Source organism: Besnoitia besnoiti, chromosome V (assembly GCF_002563875.1).
Source record: "Besnoitia besnoiti strain Bb-Ger1 chromosome V, whole genome shotgun sequence".
Lineage (NCBI taxonomy): Eukaryota > Apicomplexa > Conoidasida > Eucoccidiorida > Sarcocystidae > Besnoitia > Besnoitia besnoiti.
In genome coordinates this window covers 3761617-3777153 of record NC_042360.1, presented here as the reverse complement: position 1 = coordinate 3777153, position 15537 = coordinate 3761617, and the positions used below count along the sequence as shown (strand labels likewise).

Here is a 15537-nt window from a genome sequence, read left to right as displayed (position 1 = left end):
GTAGAGAACTGTCATGTAAACTCAGTCAGATAGACACTTCCACCCAATCTGCCAGATCTGGTAAGCACCGAAAATCGATTTTCCCGTCCCTCATATCTCCTCCACGGACTCGTTCAAAATCGACAGCATGCCACGATGCGTCTTCTGGTGAGTCAAAATCCGTTTTCTCTTGAAAGGGGACTTTGCCGATTCCTAGGCTGCCGGCTTTCGTATCGCTATGTGGACGCACACGTCTCATCGGCTTGCAGCACTTCGGGCAGATTCGAGGGCAGATCACCTCTTGGTGAACGAAGCCGACGTCGGCTGTCTGCAACTTGCCTGGACGGCTGTTGCTAAAGCAGCCGTCAGCTTGAAAAATCCCGCGAACAGCCCCTGCCCCCTCGCCGCTCACGGCATCCGGTAACATAGGCGTGCCGCCTTTTTGCGGGGAAAGCAGTTTCTTCGTAGTCCTCAACACGGAAGGGAGGTTGTCGAAAATGCTGGCCGTGGCGAGGAGGCGGTACATGAGAACGCCGGCTAGGTAAGACATCTTGCAGCAGGTTTGCCCGGAACCGGATTCAGCAGCTGTCTATTCCGCAAAGAGATGCAAGACGGAAGCAGGCAACAGGACAACCTGGCCTCCTGTAACGAGAACAGCTCGGGTGAGCTCTGTTCAAAGACAACAGCCAATCATACGAATTGCAAAAGGAATCATGTGATGGTGCGACACCTGAGGCCTCGGCAGTGCCTTGCCGCTAGCTGAGGGTCGCCGGGGCTAGTGTGCACGTAGACGTTGAGACAGCTGCCGCCTGAAATCAGTGCGCACCTGGTGTATTTGAATTGGGACGTCTCTCGCTTTATGCTTGTCACATCCATTCACGTCTAGATATGCTCACAAACTGCCCGAAACCTGACCGTGCAAGAAGTTGGCGTTGATGTACTTCCCATTCGTCGTACAGGGACTGAGGAAACCCCGCACGGTAGCTCTGTCTTACGACCTCGAATCATGAGCAGAGTACGAGTTTACTTGCGCATTTGAGTACCTTAAAGTTGAGGGGTTCTGGAGCATGCACCGTCGAGAGACTTAGAATAAGACAGCTGGCGTACCTAGATACCTCTGCTCTCCTGGCCTTATCAAGCCGCTCCGGGTTCATAGTGGGCGGTTATGAATGCAAACAGCAATGGCGCGTGAAGTTGCAGACTGCACTGTCTACCACGAAGGCTTAACTTTTATCTTTACATCCACACTAGCCGCGCCATGGAGACAGCGGGCGGGTACTCAGAAATAGTCAAGACGGCCACTCACACAAGCACCGTATGCCCAGAGTAGGGCGCAAACAGAACGGTCATCAGTCGACGGAGCAGGTACAGATGCGGCCTGAGCTGTGGACGGTCACGCGAAAAATATAGTGCAAGCTGCGTATGTCTAGAAAGGCAGACTGTCTCATATTTCTCGGGAAAATTCCAGAGAGCAGTTACCGCACTACGGGGCGCCTCCTACCCCGCCCGCTGAACAGAACCATACATGCCAGCAGCCGACGAGCAGATAGTCATGCGTCCGATGTTTGTGGCACAGCACATAGAGGAGGCGGCAAAAGGAGTCAGTTTCATATCTTACGAGGCTGCCGTTTGAACTCGGTTTATTCTGTGCCCAAACTGTGGGAAGAAAGGTATGATCGCACAAGCTCGTCCTTTCGTGCTGCACTGTCGCATACTCGCCAGCAACGGGGGTCCTGGGGGCCAGTTCTAATCGAGTAGGTCAAGGCTCTCGTCGAGCGCACTTTCAACGCGACCAGCCAGCAGCGAGCCGACGACCGTGGGAACCTGGCGTAGAGTCTGACTGGTATCGCCTCGTCGGCTCCCTTTGGCTACACGATGTTGCGTGCCACCATTTGAGAAAGCTATGAGGGTCTGAGCTATCTCTCTATCTGCCCGAGCTGCGTCTGCGATGGAGATGGAGGGCTCCTGCGCCTCTGGTGAAACGAAAGAAGCTGGCGAGAGAGTCCTACCCACGCGGTGGCTGCATGTTCGCAGAGCGCATCCCAGCGAAACGACTACAACTGGAGAGAACCCGTTCAGGGCGGCGGACGCATGTATCGCGCATTCTGTTTGAAGGCACATTGTGTTCCCGACTGGTGTGGTGGAGGTGTCTGCCTGTTTTAGAACTTCTGAGTTCTTCAAGACTTATATTCGGCGACTCAGAGAGGCGGTCTTTCTCTACTCGCGATTCAGTCTTTGTCTGCGTTTACTTTAGAGCTCTGAAAAATTTTCCCGCCTTCACGAGCGAGTAGGTCTCGCACCCCCCGGCCGCTGCCAACGCTACTCTGTCGATCGGCTCCGCCGGAACGAGCGCCACCGACTGAAACGGCAGAGAAAAAACAACTCTTCATGCGCTCCTTCTGCACACGCATTCCGTTTGGCTCTCTCCACAAAATGAACTCGTCTCTCACTGCCCCTGCCTGCCACGAGGGCAAGCACAGCAGCCACACTCTGGGGCGATCGTCTCACAACCGCGTCGCGTCCTCCGTCCTCCACGCTCGAGGCTCCAAGCGCCCCCGGCAAAAATACGGACAAGAGACAGCGGCGATGCCTCCGGAAACCGCACCCGGCGTCTCACTCTCGAGTGAGAGGCAAGCCTGCTTGCGAGCGAGGCGCGAGCGTGCGTCTTTCCAACCCATCTGGGGAACGAAGCGAAAAGCCGCCCTCCCCCTGCCGCCGAGCAAAACAACGCATCGTGTCCTCTCGCACGCCGCCCGCCTGGGCAGTGCTCGCCTTTCGCAGGAGTGACAGAAGGCCTGAGGACCTCAGGACCGGCCGCCCTAGCCACGACGCTTGCGCCTCCCGCGCACTCACAAAAGCTACATACGCGAGCAAAAGTGAAGAGAGAAGAACTGAGAAAAGACAATCGAAAGGAGAGGACACCCCAACAGAGGCGGCGCGGTCTCCCTGCAAAAAAAGGACACAGGAAGGTTTCACACAGCTCCCCTCTGCTTCTCGTCGCACTCTCCTTCTCCCTACGGCTTCTCGACCGGCCGGCTCCGCCGCTGTCTCTCTATTCTCAAAAAAAGAAAATGCACTCGCGGCACGGGCCGCGGCTCGCCACGCCCCTCGAACGCCGCTTCGCCGTGTGACTGCGGGTCGCTCGCTCTTCAACGTCTCGCTCTCGTCTGTTCGACGACTCTCATGACATGTGCCTCTCACGCTGTCGAGTGCGTCGCTTGGGGCGTTCCTGAACGACACTCTCCCGCGCTCAAGCTGCACATGAAGAAGCGTCACCGCTTCGCTTTTTGACGATTCGTCTGCTCGCGCCTCGTACCCCGCCAACGCCTCTCTCCATCATCCGTTCCTCTGTCTTGCCCGCCCTCGCCAGGGCCCCTCCGTGCTGCGTCGCGTCCTCGCGCTGCGCGTGCCTCCGCGTTGTTTCCCTCTGCACGGTGTAGGGTTGGCTGTCCATGAGTTGTTCGCTTGCATGCGTCTCACTTCTCTGTTCAACCCCCTCAAGCCTGCTCGCTGCGCTCTACTGCTTCCGAGTTCGCTAGTCCGCTTCGCCTCTCCGACGCGATTGTTTCGAAAAACAGATCTCCCGGGATACTTGAACCGGCCGGCCCCTCTGGTGAAGACGCCATAGAACACCGTCACCCAGAGGCCGTCTCTGCTGTCTCTCTTTCTCTTCACTGCGCCACCTGCCTCCACTTGTCGCCGGTTCCTCCCCTCCCTCCCTCCTCCTCTCCGGCTTCCGCTGCATTTCTGATGCTTTCTCGCATGTCGGTCTTCTCACCGGCCTCTGCCAGCCGCGCAGACGCATACTTCTCCTCGCCCCTCCCTCGCACGCCGCCGCCGTTAGATCCGTGGGTGTGTCTGTGCCTGCATCGCTGCTGTCCTTCGGCGCTCTCTCCGATCCTTCTGTGCCCCGCCTCCACCGGGAACCACCCCCCCCTCCCCCCCCTGCGCATGCTTCCTCGTTCTCTGACCGCTTCTTGCAGACCTGACTGCGCGTGTGCGCGCCTCCCGCGCTGGTCCCTCCCCCGCCTGTCTTCTCGGCTGTCTCCTGCGCGTCTCGCTGTCCGCCGGCACCCTCTGCCATGCATCACCTCACACCCCCGCCGGCGGCCGCGACTCTCCCTTCCCGCCTGCAGCCCACGCAGCCTGGGCAGGGCCTTGACGCGGCGCGGCTCGCGGCGGCGGCGCGGGCGCCCCAAAGGGCCCTGCCGCGGCGAACGGGTCCACGCCGAGCCCGACGGGGAAGCTGCCGAAGCTGCCGCGGTCGCTGCGTCTCGGGGGTAGAGTCCCGCTGCCCAGCGGCCCCTGCAGCCACATCGCGGCGAAGTTCCCTGAGCTGTCGCCCTTCCGGAGTTGCACCGCCGCGTTGCCTGCGAGGGACCCCGCGACCGCGGCCGCGGCGACCACCGGCGCCGCGCCACTCGCGTCCCTGGACGTGTTGCGCTTCTCCTGCGTCTCCTGCACCCCAGACAGCACAGGGAGACACCCCGCCGCCTTGCTGTCCCTACACCGGAAAAGCCCGCGCGCCAGAGCGGTGGAAGCAGGAGAGCACACAGCGCAGGGACCAAGAAGGGGCAGAGGAAGCCAGGCGAGGCCGAGACGGCAGAAGATACATGCGCCGGAAGACCCAGACATCACTCGAGCGAAACCAGACTCGCGAAGCGACGGAAGGCAACTTGCAAAGTGAGTCGACACACAACAGCAGAGGGGCGGCATAAACAAGAGCGCCATAACGAGAGACCATCACAAAGACGAGGGCGAAGCTTTACCTTTTCCGTACACTGCCGGAGGGAGTCAAGCAAGTCAGACACGTCGTCGGTGTCGTTGAGGTAGTACCTGATCAAAGAAGACAGGAAACTCGCCGGTTGCGGCACGTGGAACGACGAGCAACCTCTCCACACTCTCACCGAAGACTGCTAAAATTCATTTAAAACTCATTTCGAGGCAGGCAAACGCCGCCAGCCAGCTCGAGTGTGGCAACCGCGAGGTGAGCTGCGGAGAGACAAAACGAAGAGGAAAACGAGCACAGTCCGCATGCCGGAACACGCGAAGGAACCCGACGATGAAGGCGCGCAGCAGCCAAGCGGACTTCAAAAAAAAATGCCAGTTTTCTAAGCCGCGACGCAGAGAGCGCCCGCGGCGCGGAGACGAGAAGGGACACTGGGCACAGCAAAAAAGCTGACCGCAGGAGCCAGAGAAGGGCCTTACCGAGCGTTCGACGGCTTCTTTCCAACTGTGCATGTGAAGAAATGAGTCCCGACTTTCTGCTAAACACAGCGCAAGCGCAGGGCATCGCTCAGGTCAACTCCCTGCCCGGAGTTCAGCCTGCGTGTCCCCCAGATTCTCTCGGGTCCGGACTGCGCCACAGCTGTGCCTCCACCTGCCTCCTGCTTCCGCTTGGTCTCCGGCGCTTTCGGCTGTTTTCCCGTCTCTCCCTGATGCCCTCCCTCGTTGTGCGCCCTCGAAAGGATCCCGCGAGAGTCCACACAGCTGCCCCCCCCCGAGCCTCCACCCCGCTTCTCCGCCGTTTCACTCTCATCAAAGGTTCAAATGCACGCATACACACATGCACATTCATATATATATATATATATATATATATATATATATATATATATATATATATATATATATATATATATATATGTAGACATATGCTTCGCCTTGTCCTGGCACTCTCTTAACGCGGTTCCGCCCTCGCCCAACCTCCCACCCCTGCAGCCCCTTTCCCCCCCTCCCCTCCATTTTTTTCCCTCACCTTTCCACTCGCGGTTGCTGCGAGGTTCATGCTGGAGGACGTGGAGGCCAGCCCGCCGGAGCTGCCGCGGTGCTCGGACGGCGAAGACTCGACGCGCTGGACGCGCGGCTCGCCGCTGCTCGGCGCCGCCGCGTCCGCGCGGTTCTCATCCGACTAGAAAACGGCACACAGGCAGAGAAAAACCCATCACTCCCTCGCAGCCAAACCGTCATAAAACGAGTCGTCCATACTGAGGAACCTAGAATAGAAGTACAACCTACAAATAAGATCATAGATTGTCACAGCTGCCAACAAGTCGTCATGCACAGAACGCACGGGAGCGCCACTACGGGTGGACGCCCTGCGAGAAGACCGGTCGACGGGCGCCTCGACTCGCAGCAGCCTCTGAGACGCCGATAAAATTGGCTTTTTATGAGAAAAATCTCACCGAAACTGAGTTGCGCCGATGAATGCGGTCCTTGGAAAGGGGGTGGCGGTAGAGCCCGCTGCCCCCCGCGCCGCTACCCTCCGGCACGCAGAGCTGGTAGCCGTCTTCGGTCATCGCGTTGATGACGGCGAACATGTCTTCGTCGCTCCTGAGAGGCGAGCGCTCGCAAAGCCGCACGTGATGGAACACCAGACCCGCGACACGCACCCGACGCCCACGCGAGCGTGCGTGCTACCCTCCGCCTAGACCCCCCGCGGGGCTTCCCCCCCTCCCAGGATCTCCGCAGGCCCCGCGTGTCTGTCTGCCGCTCGCGCGCGCGCCTACCTGTCGTCGCCAACGCAGAGGACAAAGTCGATGTCGCCATGCAAGTTGCTGAGCTTCCGTAGTACCTTCTCCACGGCGTGGCCTTTATTCACCCCGCGAAGCTTCACCTCCACGTATCCTTTCCCACTCATCACGGAGACTGGGTAGCCGAAAAGCAACTCCCTGAAGCAGAAAGGACAACGCGCACAGAAGGGAGTTGGGGATCAGCGTCGCTGGGAAAAAAAGAGAGAACACGCACGCAAACGCACCAGCAATCGCACGCATGCGGATCCGAGAGGCAGGAGAGGCAAGGAGAGACAAACCAGAGATCTCCGCAAGGAAGGCGCGCAGATAACGGTGCGCGGGGCTACACGATTCGTATCACGCGTAAAAGGCCGCGTGAACATGCACGAGTCTTCTTTGGAAGGTTTTTGCGAGGGAACAGAAAGCAAGCGGTCGCCGGCGCAGTGCAGCAGGCGGCCAGGGGCGGCAGCTAGAGGAGAGTTTGCAAATTCTGTCCTCATTCTCACCCCAAGTAATTAGATAGATCCTTCGCTTGCATGCTACCGAAGTCAGGGTCGGCGTCTCGGTACTGGAAAACAAGAGCGCTTCCCTGCAGCAGCCAATGCACACAAGCCGACGTCACTCAATTTCCATCCCTTCAAGGCACACAAAACTGGATAATCCGACAAAGACTACCACTCAGGCCCCATGTGAAGCGGAGTTACAAACTGATACGTGCGCGTGATGCGCCAAAGTCACATCTAAGGATTCGAGAGAGAGAGGGACGCCGGGCAAGTGGAGCGCGGCGCTCGAGAACTCGCCAGCTGTTTGCCTTACCTTGTTTTCGATGAAGGAGCCCTGAGTGCGCTTCACGTACTGGAGCATGAGCTCGATCGCGACCTGCTTCCAGGTGAAGTCCCGCTGGCGCGACATGCAGTGCCACTGATCTCCTGTGATTCCAGGGACTCGATAATAAAAGCCTAGAACACAAACCGCAGTCGACAGCAGCCCAGATGCGAGCGGAAAATGCAACGAGAAGACGCCCGCGGACCGCCAGTCCCAAGCACGTGCGCCCAAAGCCTCTATCACCCTCTGCTCTGCTAAGAACGCGCGGCGCGACGTGCAAAACTCAAAACGCTCCAGCTCGCCGCGTATCTACAAACATAGATGTATATACATGCATACAAGTATGCTGAGACGTATGCATGCACGTATGCATGAATTCGCATAGGGTTTAGCGTTTAGAGCGGAAGACGCGCCCGCTCATGTATAAACGTATATACACAACTATGTGCGTATGGATATTCTCCGCACGCGGGAGACAGAAAACAGGCAGTCTGCACTGCGTCTCTGCATCGTGTCTATGTATGTCTTACCGTGCTCAGCGCACAGGCCAATGCCCTTCACAGAGGCGAACCATTCCTCCAAGAGGTGCCTGTCTCTGCCAGAAAGAATCACAACGGTGTTTCGCGGGTCGTCGACCAGCGCCTGGAGGCACTCCTTGACTTGCCGCGAAGGCGGCCTGCCCTGTGCAAAGAGATTCTCGCCGCCAGGCACGAAGGTGATGCGTCGACGGTCTGGCGCGAGCGTTCCTTCGCAGTCGAAAAAGAAAATGCGGTGCTTGGAAGTGCGGTAGCCGCGAATCACTTGCGTCGTGTCGAGGAACCTGAAGACAGCCACGCGCGCGCGACACGCGGTGATGCAAGGCCGCAGGGCTCTGGCGAGAGACACGCGAGACCGAGACGCCCGCTCATACAATGCGAGCTACGCAGTTCCGCAGCGCGGATCGCGTGTAATCAGGCGACAGCTACTTATAGTGCGAGAATACCGACACGCGGCACAGATGCTGTCTCTCTGCGATTCATGCGCGCGGGAATCAGCGTGAGGCAGCGAACGACCGGGTGCAGCAAGAGAGGTGAGACGACGCGCGGGCATCGGCGAGCGAGGCCCCCGGGAGAAACGAATGCCTCTAGACGCCCCCGAGACTCTCCCCAGAAGCGACACGGCGGCGCACGCGGGTTTGTCGCCCGCGTCTCCTGATGTCTGCGAGGAGCAGCGCAGTCTCCGCTTTGTCAAAAGGACTGCGCTCACACACCTGAAGTTCGAGTCCATGCCCAGGACGCGGAAGGTGTTGCCAAGGCCCCAAGAGACGTAGACAAAGTCGTCGGGTTTCCGCGCTCGGCGCAAGTCGAGGATATTCTCCTCCGCCCACTTCTGCGTGCTGTTGTGCGTCAGGTAGTCCTGGTCGCGCATGAAGCGGTCGCGCTGTTCTTCCACCGACATGTTGATGGTGCGGTCCATCGCGTCCGCCACCGCCTCCACCTGAAAAAAAGGCAAGTCTCCCCACCGCGAACTCCGTCTCGAAAACCAAGAGAAACGGCCGCCGCATCCGCGCGCCACACCGAAAACACCCCTGCCGCCCCGCGGCGGCCCCCGCAACCCGCCAACAACCGACACCCCTCCTTCTCTTCGCTCCGCTCGCCATCGTAGAAAACCCTAAACCGTAGGTCTTCTTCGCTCTCTGCTCCACTGCCTCGGGGATTGGCTCGGACTCGCCCGACGCCTACCTTCCAGGGGTTCACGCGGATCGCGCTGGCGAGCGCGCGGCTGCAGCCGGTGAACTCGGAGAGGATGACGCCGGTCACGTTGTCTCGGTGGCAGCAGATGTACTCGAAGGGGTTCAAGTTCAGGCCGTCGCGGATCGAGGTGTCGAGAAAGCAGTCACCCGCAATGAACACCGCGCACTTCTCCTCCCAAGCGACCGACTGAATGTGCAGCTCGATGTGCCTGAAGCCTGCGAACCCCGCGACAGCGCAGACGCACAGGCCACATAACCACCCCTGCTGACGCATAAACAGGCGAACCGGGCGAGCGTCGAGACCGGCACGCGAAACAGAGAGAGGGAACGAGAGAGAGCCGTTGCACCGACACCGCCGACGTTCATCCGCCTCACAGAGAGAGAGGACAGCAGTGGAAGCAGGGCAAAACGGACGGACCGCGCCCGCACGCGGCCTCCCGCAGACGTCGATTCTAGCAAATTGCGCAGTCAGGCAACAGCCGACAGCCGCGGAGCGGGCACCGCGACTCCCTCCCTCTTATGGATGCTCGGGTGATCTGTAGAATAGACTGTACATCCGAAAAGGATATCTGCTCGACTCTGCCTCTCACCCGAGTCCCCGGGCGGCGCAAACTGTGCGTTGACTCTCTCCACTAGTTCGGCTAGCTCCTTCGCCATTTCGTCGGAGTCTTCAGACCAGTTCATCGTCGGATAGGCGTACTGAATGAGTACCGTGTTCCCCTGGAAGCAACGCAGACCCGAGGCACACGCGACGGACTGCGGAGCGCCGCGGCTCTGCGGCGAGAGAGCAGGCAGCACGCGCAGACTACAGACTCGGCGCCTGAGACGCGCGCGCGAGGCGACTTCGAGGCCGATCGAAGCACGATCGCAGCAGCAGGAACTTACTCGCGCGTAGGAGTAGGTCGTGAGGAACTTCTGGAAGGCGCGAACCTTCAGAAGCAAACCGGCGAGCTTCTCGCAGCGGTCGACGGAGACAAAAATGAACTTCCCCACGTATCGTTGTCTGCAGACAAAAAGGCCAGCAACCGTACGGGAATGCGGGGTGAGTGACGGCGCCGCGAACACACAGAAGCCAAACACAGGCAACCCCCCTCCCCCCCCCCCCCCCCCCCCCCCCCCCCCCCCCCCCCCCCCCCCCCCGCCCCGCTAGTCGCTGCCGTTCAGCGTGTCGCGCCTACCGAATCGCTCTCGCCATTTGCTGGACTGTGGGGCTGGCTTCGATGCGTTCGCGGATGTCTGCGTATTGGATGTGGACGTGACCGATGCGGACTGAGACGTTCCTGCCACCGTATTCGATGCTGAGGATGCCGCCTCGACAAAAGTGGTGTTCCAGTCCGAGCAGCCGCTTGCACGCGACCAGAAAGTGGCGCGCGTACTCAAACAGGTGGAAACCAATCAGGTCCGCGCACAGCATCCCCCGAAGAATCTGAAACGCAGAGCCGCAGGACAACGACACACACGCACCGGCACCGTCGTAAGACATACTCGCACTCAGGACTAGATGCAGATGAAACATACATGGACCACCTCCGGTCGGAAATCGACCGACACAAAAATCCGCCGACTCCGCATGCAGCGCACTCGTCAGCGAACGCCCCGCCCGACACGTGGGGGGATGAGCGAGAGGCCGACAGAGGCAAAGAGACAGGGCGGCGGGTCCGCCTCTGACCATGCACCGATAAACATGCGTGCACGCGCGCATGCATGCCCTAGCCTGCCTCCGTACGCAGATTTGATGGCACCTACCTGTACAGATTGTATCGCAACAGAACCCCGCGGAAACAGTTGCATGGGCGTATATGTGTGCACGTAAATCTATGTATATATATGTGTATATACATGTGTATGTATGTAGGTATGTATGTAGCTGCGTCGCTGTGCTGTGCGACTTGGATGCAAGTGGCGCCGCTGCACGCGTGGCTGGCGTGTGAGCGTGTTTTTCTCACGTCCTCTCGGCAGGGCAAGCATCTGAAGACCTCAGAGGAGGGGAAGGGGATGTGGAGGAAGAAGCCGACGTTGGCCTTGCGGACTTTGCGCGTGATGTGCATGGGGGCGAGGAGGAGGTGGTAGTCGTGGACCCAGATCATGTCCGACTCGTGGGCGTGGCGCACAACGGCGTCTGCCCAGAGTCTGTTGAGGGCCTGGTAGCAGGCCCAGAGGTCGGAGTCGAATGGGAGTTGCGTCTTGGAGTCGAGAATGACGACGTTGTGGAAGAGCGGCCAGAGAAAGCCGTGACAGAAAGTCAGGTATCTGTGGAACTCGCGCTTCTCAGGGAAGATCGGCACGCAGTCGTACGCGCGCAGAAACTCAGTCAACTCCTCCTGCTCCAGCTCGTCCTCCACGTCGACTCCCGGCCATCCAATGAAACGGACCGGCAGCCGCGTCTTCTTCCGCAGCGTGTACAGCGAGGGCAGCAACGCGCTCTTACTCGCGCGAACCTCGAAGGTCCCCCGGCTGCTCCGCAGCGGATGCTCCCCACACGTGAACAGCGGCGCACCAGCCGCCACCAGCGCCGGCGACGCATCCCGCTCCGAGTCACGAGCGCCGCCGGCCGCGCACGCGGACGCGGACGCGTGCTCCCCGTCGTCTGCGCGCTTCCGGCCCCCGCCAGACGCCCCAGGCAGCGACGCCGCCCGCGCGCCACCGCCTCCCCCTGCACACGGCCCCGCCACGCAAGGGACGCCTGAGGCGGAGGGCGAGGAACTAGACACGCGGACTACCCGCAGCGGCAAGTCCAACGCGCAGACGACGAGGGTGTCGTTCTCGTCGATCTGCGGCTCCTCCTCCTGGATCGCCAGCACCCGGTTGCGCGCCTCTGTCTCCTCCTTGTCTATCGCCGTCACCGACACCTGAGTCGCAAGGCACGGACGCGCCCGGCGCCAGCTCGTCACCCAGGCCCGCGTAGAGATGCCTTAAAAATTTACAGACCCAAAGCTCTGAAACTGCGATGCGACGCGGGCGGCGACCACGCCCGTGGAACAGCCGGGCGAGTGTCAACGCGGTCCAGCCGGTTACCGCTGTGCATACGCATATATTCACATGCACACATACTACGCATACATGTATATATATATATATATATATGGATAGGTCCACGTATACGCAGGTAGACTTGGGGCGCGTGTGCGCCGGTCAGCCCAAGAGAGAAGGCGAAGAAGAAGAAGTGAAGTGGACAGGGGGACTTACATCGTCGTCGCCTTCGACTCCATGATCCCCTCTGGTAGTCATCTGCTCTCTGAAGAGGCCGTCATCGTCCTCAACTGTCATCTCCACGCCCGTAGGAACCAGCTCGCGGTTGCCTTCGCACTCTTCCCACCTGATGAAACAAAAAGCACTTGAAGCTTTCCTGACCTATGCTTTTGCGCATTTCTCACTCGTCTCTAAAAGACAAAAGAGGGTGCCTAGGGAGTCCCCGCCTCAGTCCCCGTGCGCACGCACACGGACACCCGACACCCGCTCAGCACGCCCACCAGACATCTACAGAATATATATATATATATCCATATATGTGTACAGGTGCGTATATACGTATATATCTATCTATCCATACATATATATATAGCTACCACCCATATATATATATATATATATATATATATACGCGCGCACAGCGGATGCATGCATGCGCGCATTCGAGTATTCGGCCGCACGTACCGCACAATGTCGCCTCGCTCGTCGAGAATGACATATTTGTACGAGACGGGTTTCTTCAGCGGCAGGTAAACGGGCTCTTTGGAGAACCACGAAGGGAAGACATCTTCGTTGGTGGTAAGTTCATGGCAGTGATTCGCCTGTAAACAAATCGCGCAGGCAGTGAAGACATGATGTCCTGTCTCCCGAGAGACACACGCGTCCACACGCAGACACACCTCACACAGATGTCTCTGCGCGTTTTTACGAAGCGAGCGACGAGAAAGAAAGCGGCGCAGCGCTAGAGGCCCGCTTAATCACCCAACGAGGCGAGACCGAGACGCTCAAATGGAGACTGCGCGCCTCGCGGAGTCTCCCTTCGAAGTCCGCAGAGGACGCCATAACACCCAACCTTTTCATCTCGACCGGCTGTGAACCCGTCGAGCTCCGTCGACTCGGGGCAGTGCACGCTGCAGCAAACTGCACGTCGAGCCGTCCGCGAACGCAGCGTGAGGACCGATGCGCAGAGACACGCCACGCGGAGGGACAGGGCGGAGCAAGGCGCGTGATACAGACTGGGACGAAAGATCCCCGCCAGGAAACGCTCAAGCAGCCCGTCAGCTGGAGGAGTCGAGAAAAAGAAAGTTCAATTTATCAGTCACGATTCACAGAAAAAAGCACAGACACCGCTTTTTAACCCGCCCGGCAAGGCGCGACGGCGGCAGACCGAAACGTTGACGCACTCTCTTGTTTCTCATCCCCCACGACATGAATGTGAACTCATGCGCTGCATGCGCCACCATCCTCCCATCAAAACAACGCTGATGTCACCTAAGCAGTCAGGCGGAAACGGCGTCACGACGGGCGCCCCGAGACAGAGGCGGGCTCCAGGCAACTCCAATTCACTTTTCTGGACATCTTTCGCTGCGTGGAGAGACATGCAGTCATGGAGTGACTTGTCGCGACTCTCGACTCTAGTGCGGGGAGATGATTCCCCGCATGTCGCCACAGGCTGGAGGCAGGGCAAAGGGGGCCCTGCGCTCGACATGCAGCGAGGACTTTGCGATCTTTTCTTTTCCTTCACTTCTCATGGGCGAGACAAGCAGAGTGCGCGGCAGCCCCAGTCATGCATCATAGAGACGGGGGGCATCAGACCCCGGCTGCAGCTTACCTGCCAGTTCCCTAGAGCCGGAGACGACCCGACGACGGCGACTCTTTCACCGAAGTCAGTCCGGACGAGTGCACGGAAAAAAAACCCTTGTGTACAGCATTTGTATGCATAAAATCTGATCCGATGGACAGGGAGGCGGGAGAGACACAGGAGAGCGCGGAAGACTTCGCCTTCGCTGTGGCACGCGTACCACAAGCCCTGCGCTCGAGGTCACAGATCTTCCGACGGCGCGCACGCCGTTGAACAGCGGAAGCGAGAAAGAGAGAAAAAACCAAAAAAAGCCGACAGCCCCGGCGCCGAGGAGAAGGACAAGGGGTGGATGATTGGGGTGGGCGCCTCGCAGAATGCAGGAGAAATCGATCGCGAAAAGCGGGAACAAGTGACAAATCCCTCCAGCATCCTCGATTGCACAAATCAGCCGAAAACACTTGCTTCCACGGAAAGTCCAAAAAGGACTGGAATGGAGGAGGAGGAGGAAAGAGAAGTGACGGAACGAAAACAGGTCCCTTCGCATCCTGTTTTTCTATGCATGCGCAGGGAAACGCAAACGCAAAGGGTGCCAGAAAGTTGGCTGTCGTAATCTGGGCGCGCTCAAGTCGTTCATTCGGCACACCAGGCTAGGGATCCTTCCTCAGCAACATCAGCTCCGTCTTTATATTGTCGCTCAGACACCGACGAAAGGACGTCTTCTCGAAATTAACTCCGGTGGACTCTACAAAGGAGGGAGACACCAAGAAAACGATTGTTGAGGCAACCACAGCGCGCGTGGATAGCCTCTTTTACCGCGCCGTCTAGCGTTGCGTCTCGCACAGCACCAGTCAGGAAGGGACTCCCTCCACGTAGAAGGGCTGCGAAAACAATCAAAAACACCCGATACCACATCTCCCCTCCATAGATTCGCCCTTCAACCGCTTGCTGGCCGTTCGTTTCTAAAGATGCGCGAACTCTTCGCGGCGCCTTCGAGGGTCCAGTATACGTGTGTGTCGCTTCCGACGCCCGCGGCCCGCTTCGTCAATGAACGAAGACGAGAAATAGACTAGCCGGTGGTGCAGAGAATGCTTCTTTGTGGAGAAACCTACCAGGAAATGACATGGAGGAGCCACGAAGTTTTTAATGGACGAGGGAGGGCGCGGGCACGCAGCGTGACCCAACCGGCGCGCGCAGGCCCCCCCCCCCCCCTCCCCCCCCCTACAGCGCCGCGCCGCACATTCGGCAGCCCCCAACAGTATTGACGCCCTCACTCTTCTGAAATGGACTAGCACCGAGGCGCTAGAATAGAGAGGGAGCCGCAGGCAGATGGAAGCCCTACGTGAGGACACCTTGCCGGACCTGGGGCTGCAAATACTGCGGACGGGCCGCGCAGGGAGCACACTGGAACTGTCAAATGAACTCATTTGGCAACAGACACGAACTAGACTGACGACTACAACATGCGCTAGCCTCCGTCAACTATTTTGTGGCAGGCTTTTAGATGCACCGAGAGAGGAAAAGCGTTGGGCTTCAGTACACCCCGAAACCACTCTCAGCGGCTGTCGACACGGAACACGCAGAGGGGCGTGTGGCGCGCTGTCGGCCGCAGCTGTTGATGAACTCTGAGACTCAAACCTGCCGCCTCCTCTCAACTTTGAAGTCGTCCCCTCTTGAAGGAAGCGCGATGCTAACACGAGAATACGAGGAGGAAGGCGGCA

At 59.0% G+C, this 15537-nt stretch overlaps 1 protein-coding gene across 1 annotated transcript; it reads right to left on the bottom strand.

Moving 5' to 3' along the window:
* Nucleotides 1-4071: 4071 nt before the first annotated feature.
* On the bottom strand, nucleotides 4072-15243 carry BESB_063400 (trehalose-phosphatase; the record flags this gene model as incomplete). The annotated part of the gene is made up of 19 exons (XM_029364754.1): nucleotides 4072-4437; nucleotides 4749-4815; nucleotides 5188-5243; nucleotides 5738-5890; nucleotides 6165-6312; nucleotides 6489-6650; nucleotides 6998-7080; nucleotides 7308-7450; nucleotides 7847-8136; nucleotides 8566-8792; nucleotides 9038-9264; nucleotides 9639-9768; nucleotides 9934-10051; nucleotides 10227-10474; nucleotides 10995-11897; nucleotides 12235-12364; nucleotides 12703-12839; nucleotides 13850-13964; nucleotides 15179-15243. The coding sequence occupies 19 exons, from the start codon at nucleotides 15241-15243 to the stop codon at nucleotides 4072-4074; spliced, it is 3768 nt and encodes a 1255-aa protein (XP_029219462.1).
* Nucleotides 15244-15537: the final 294 nt, after the last annotated feature.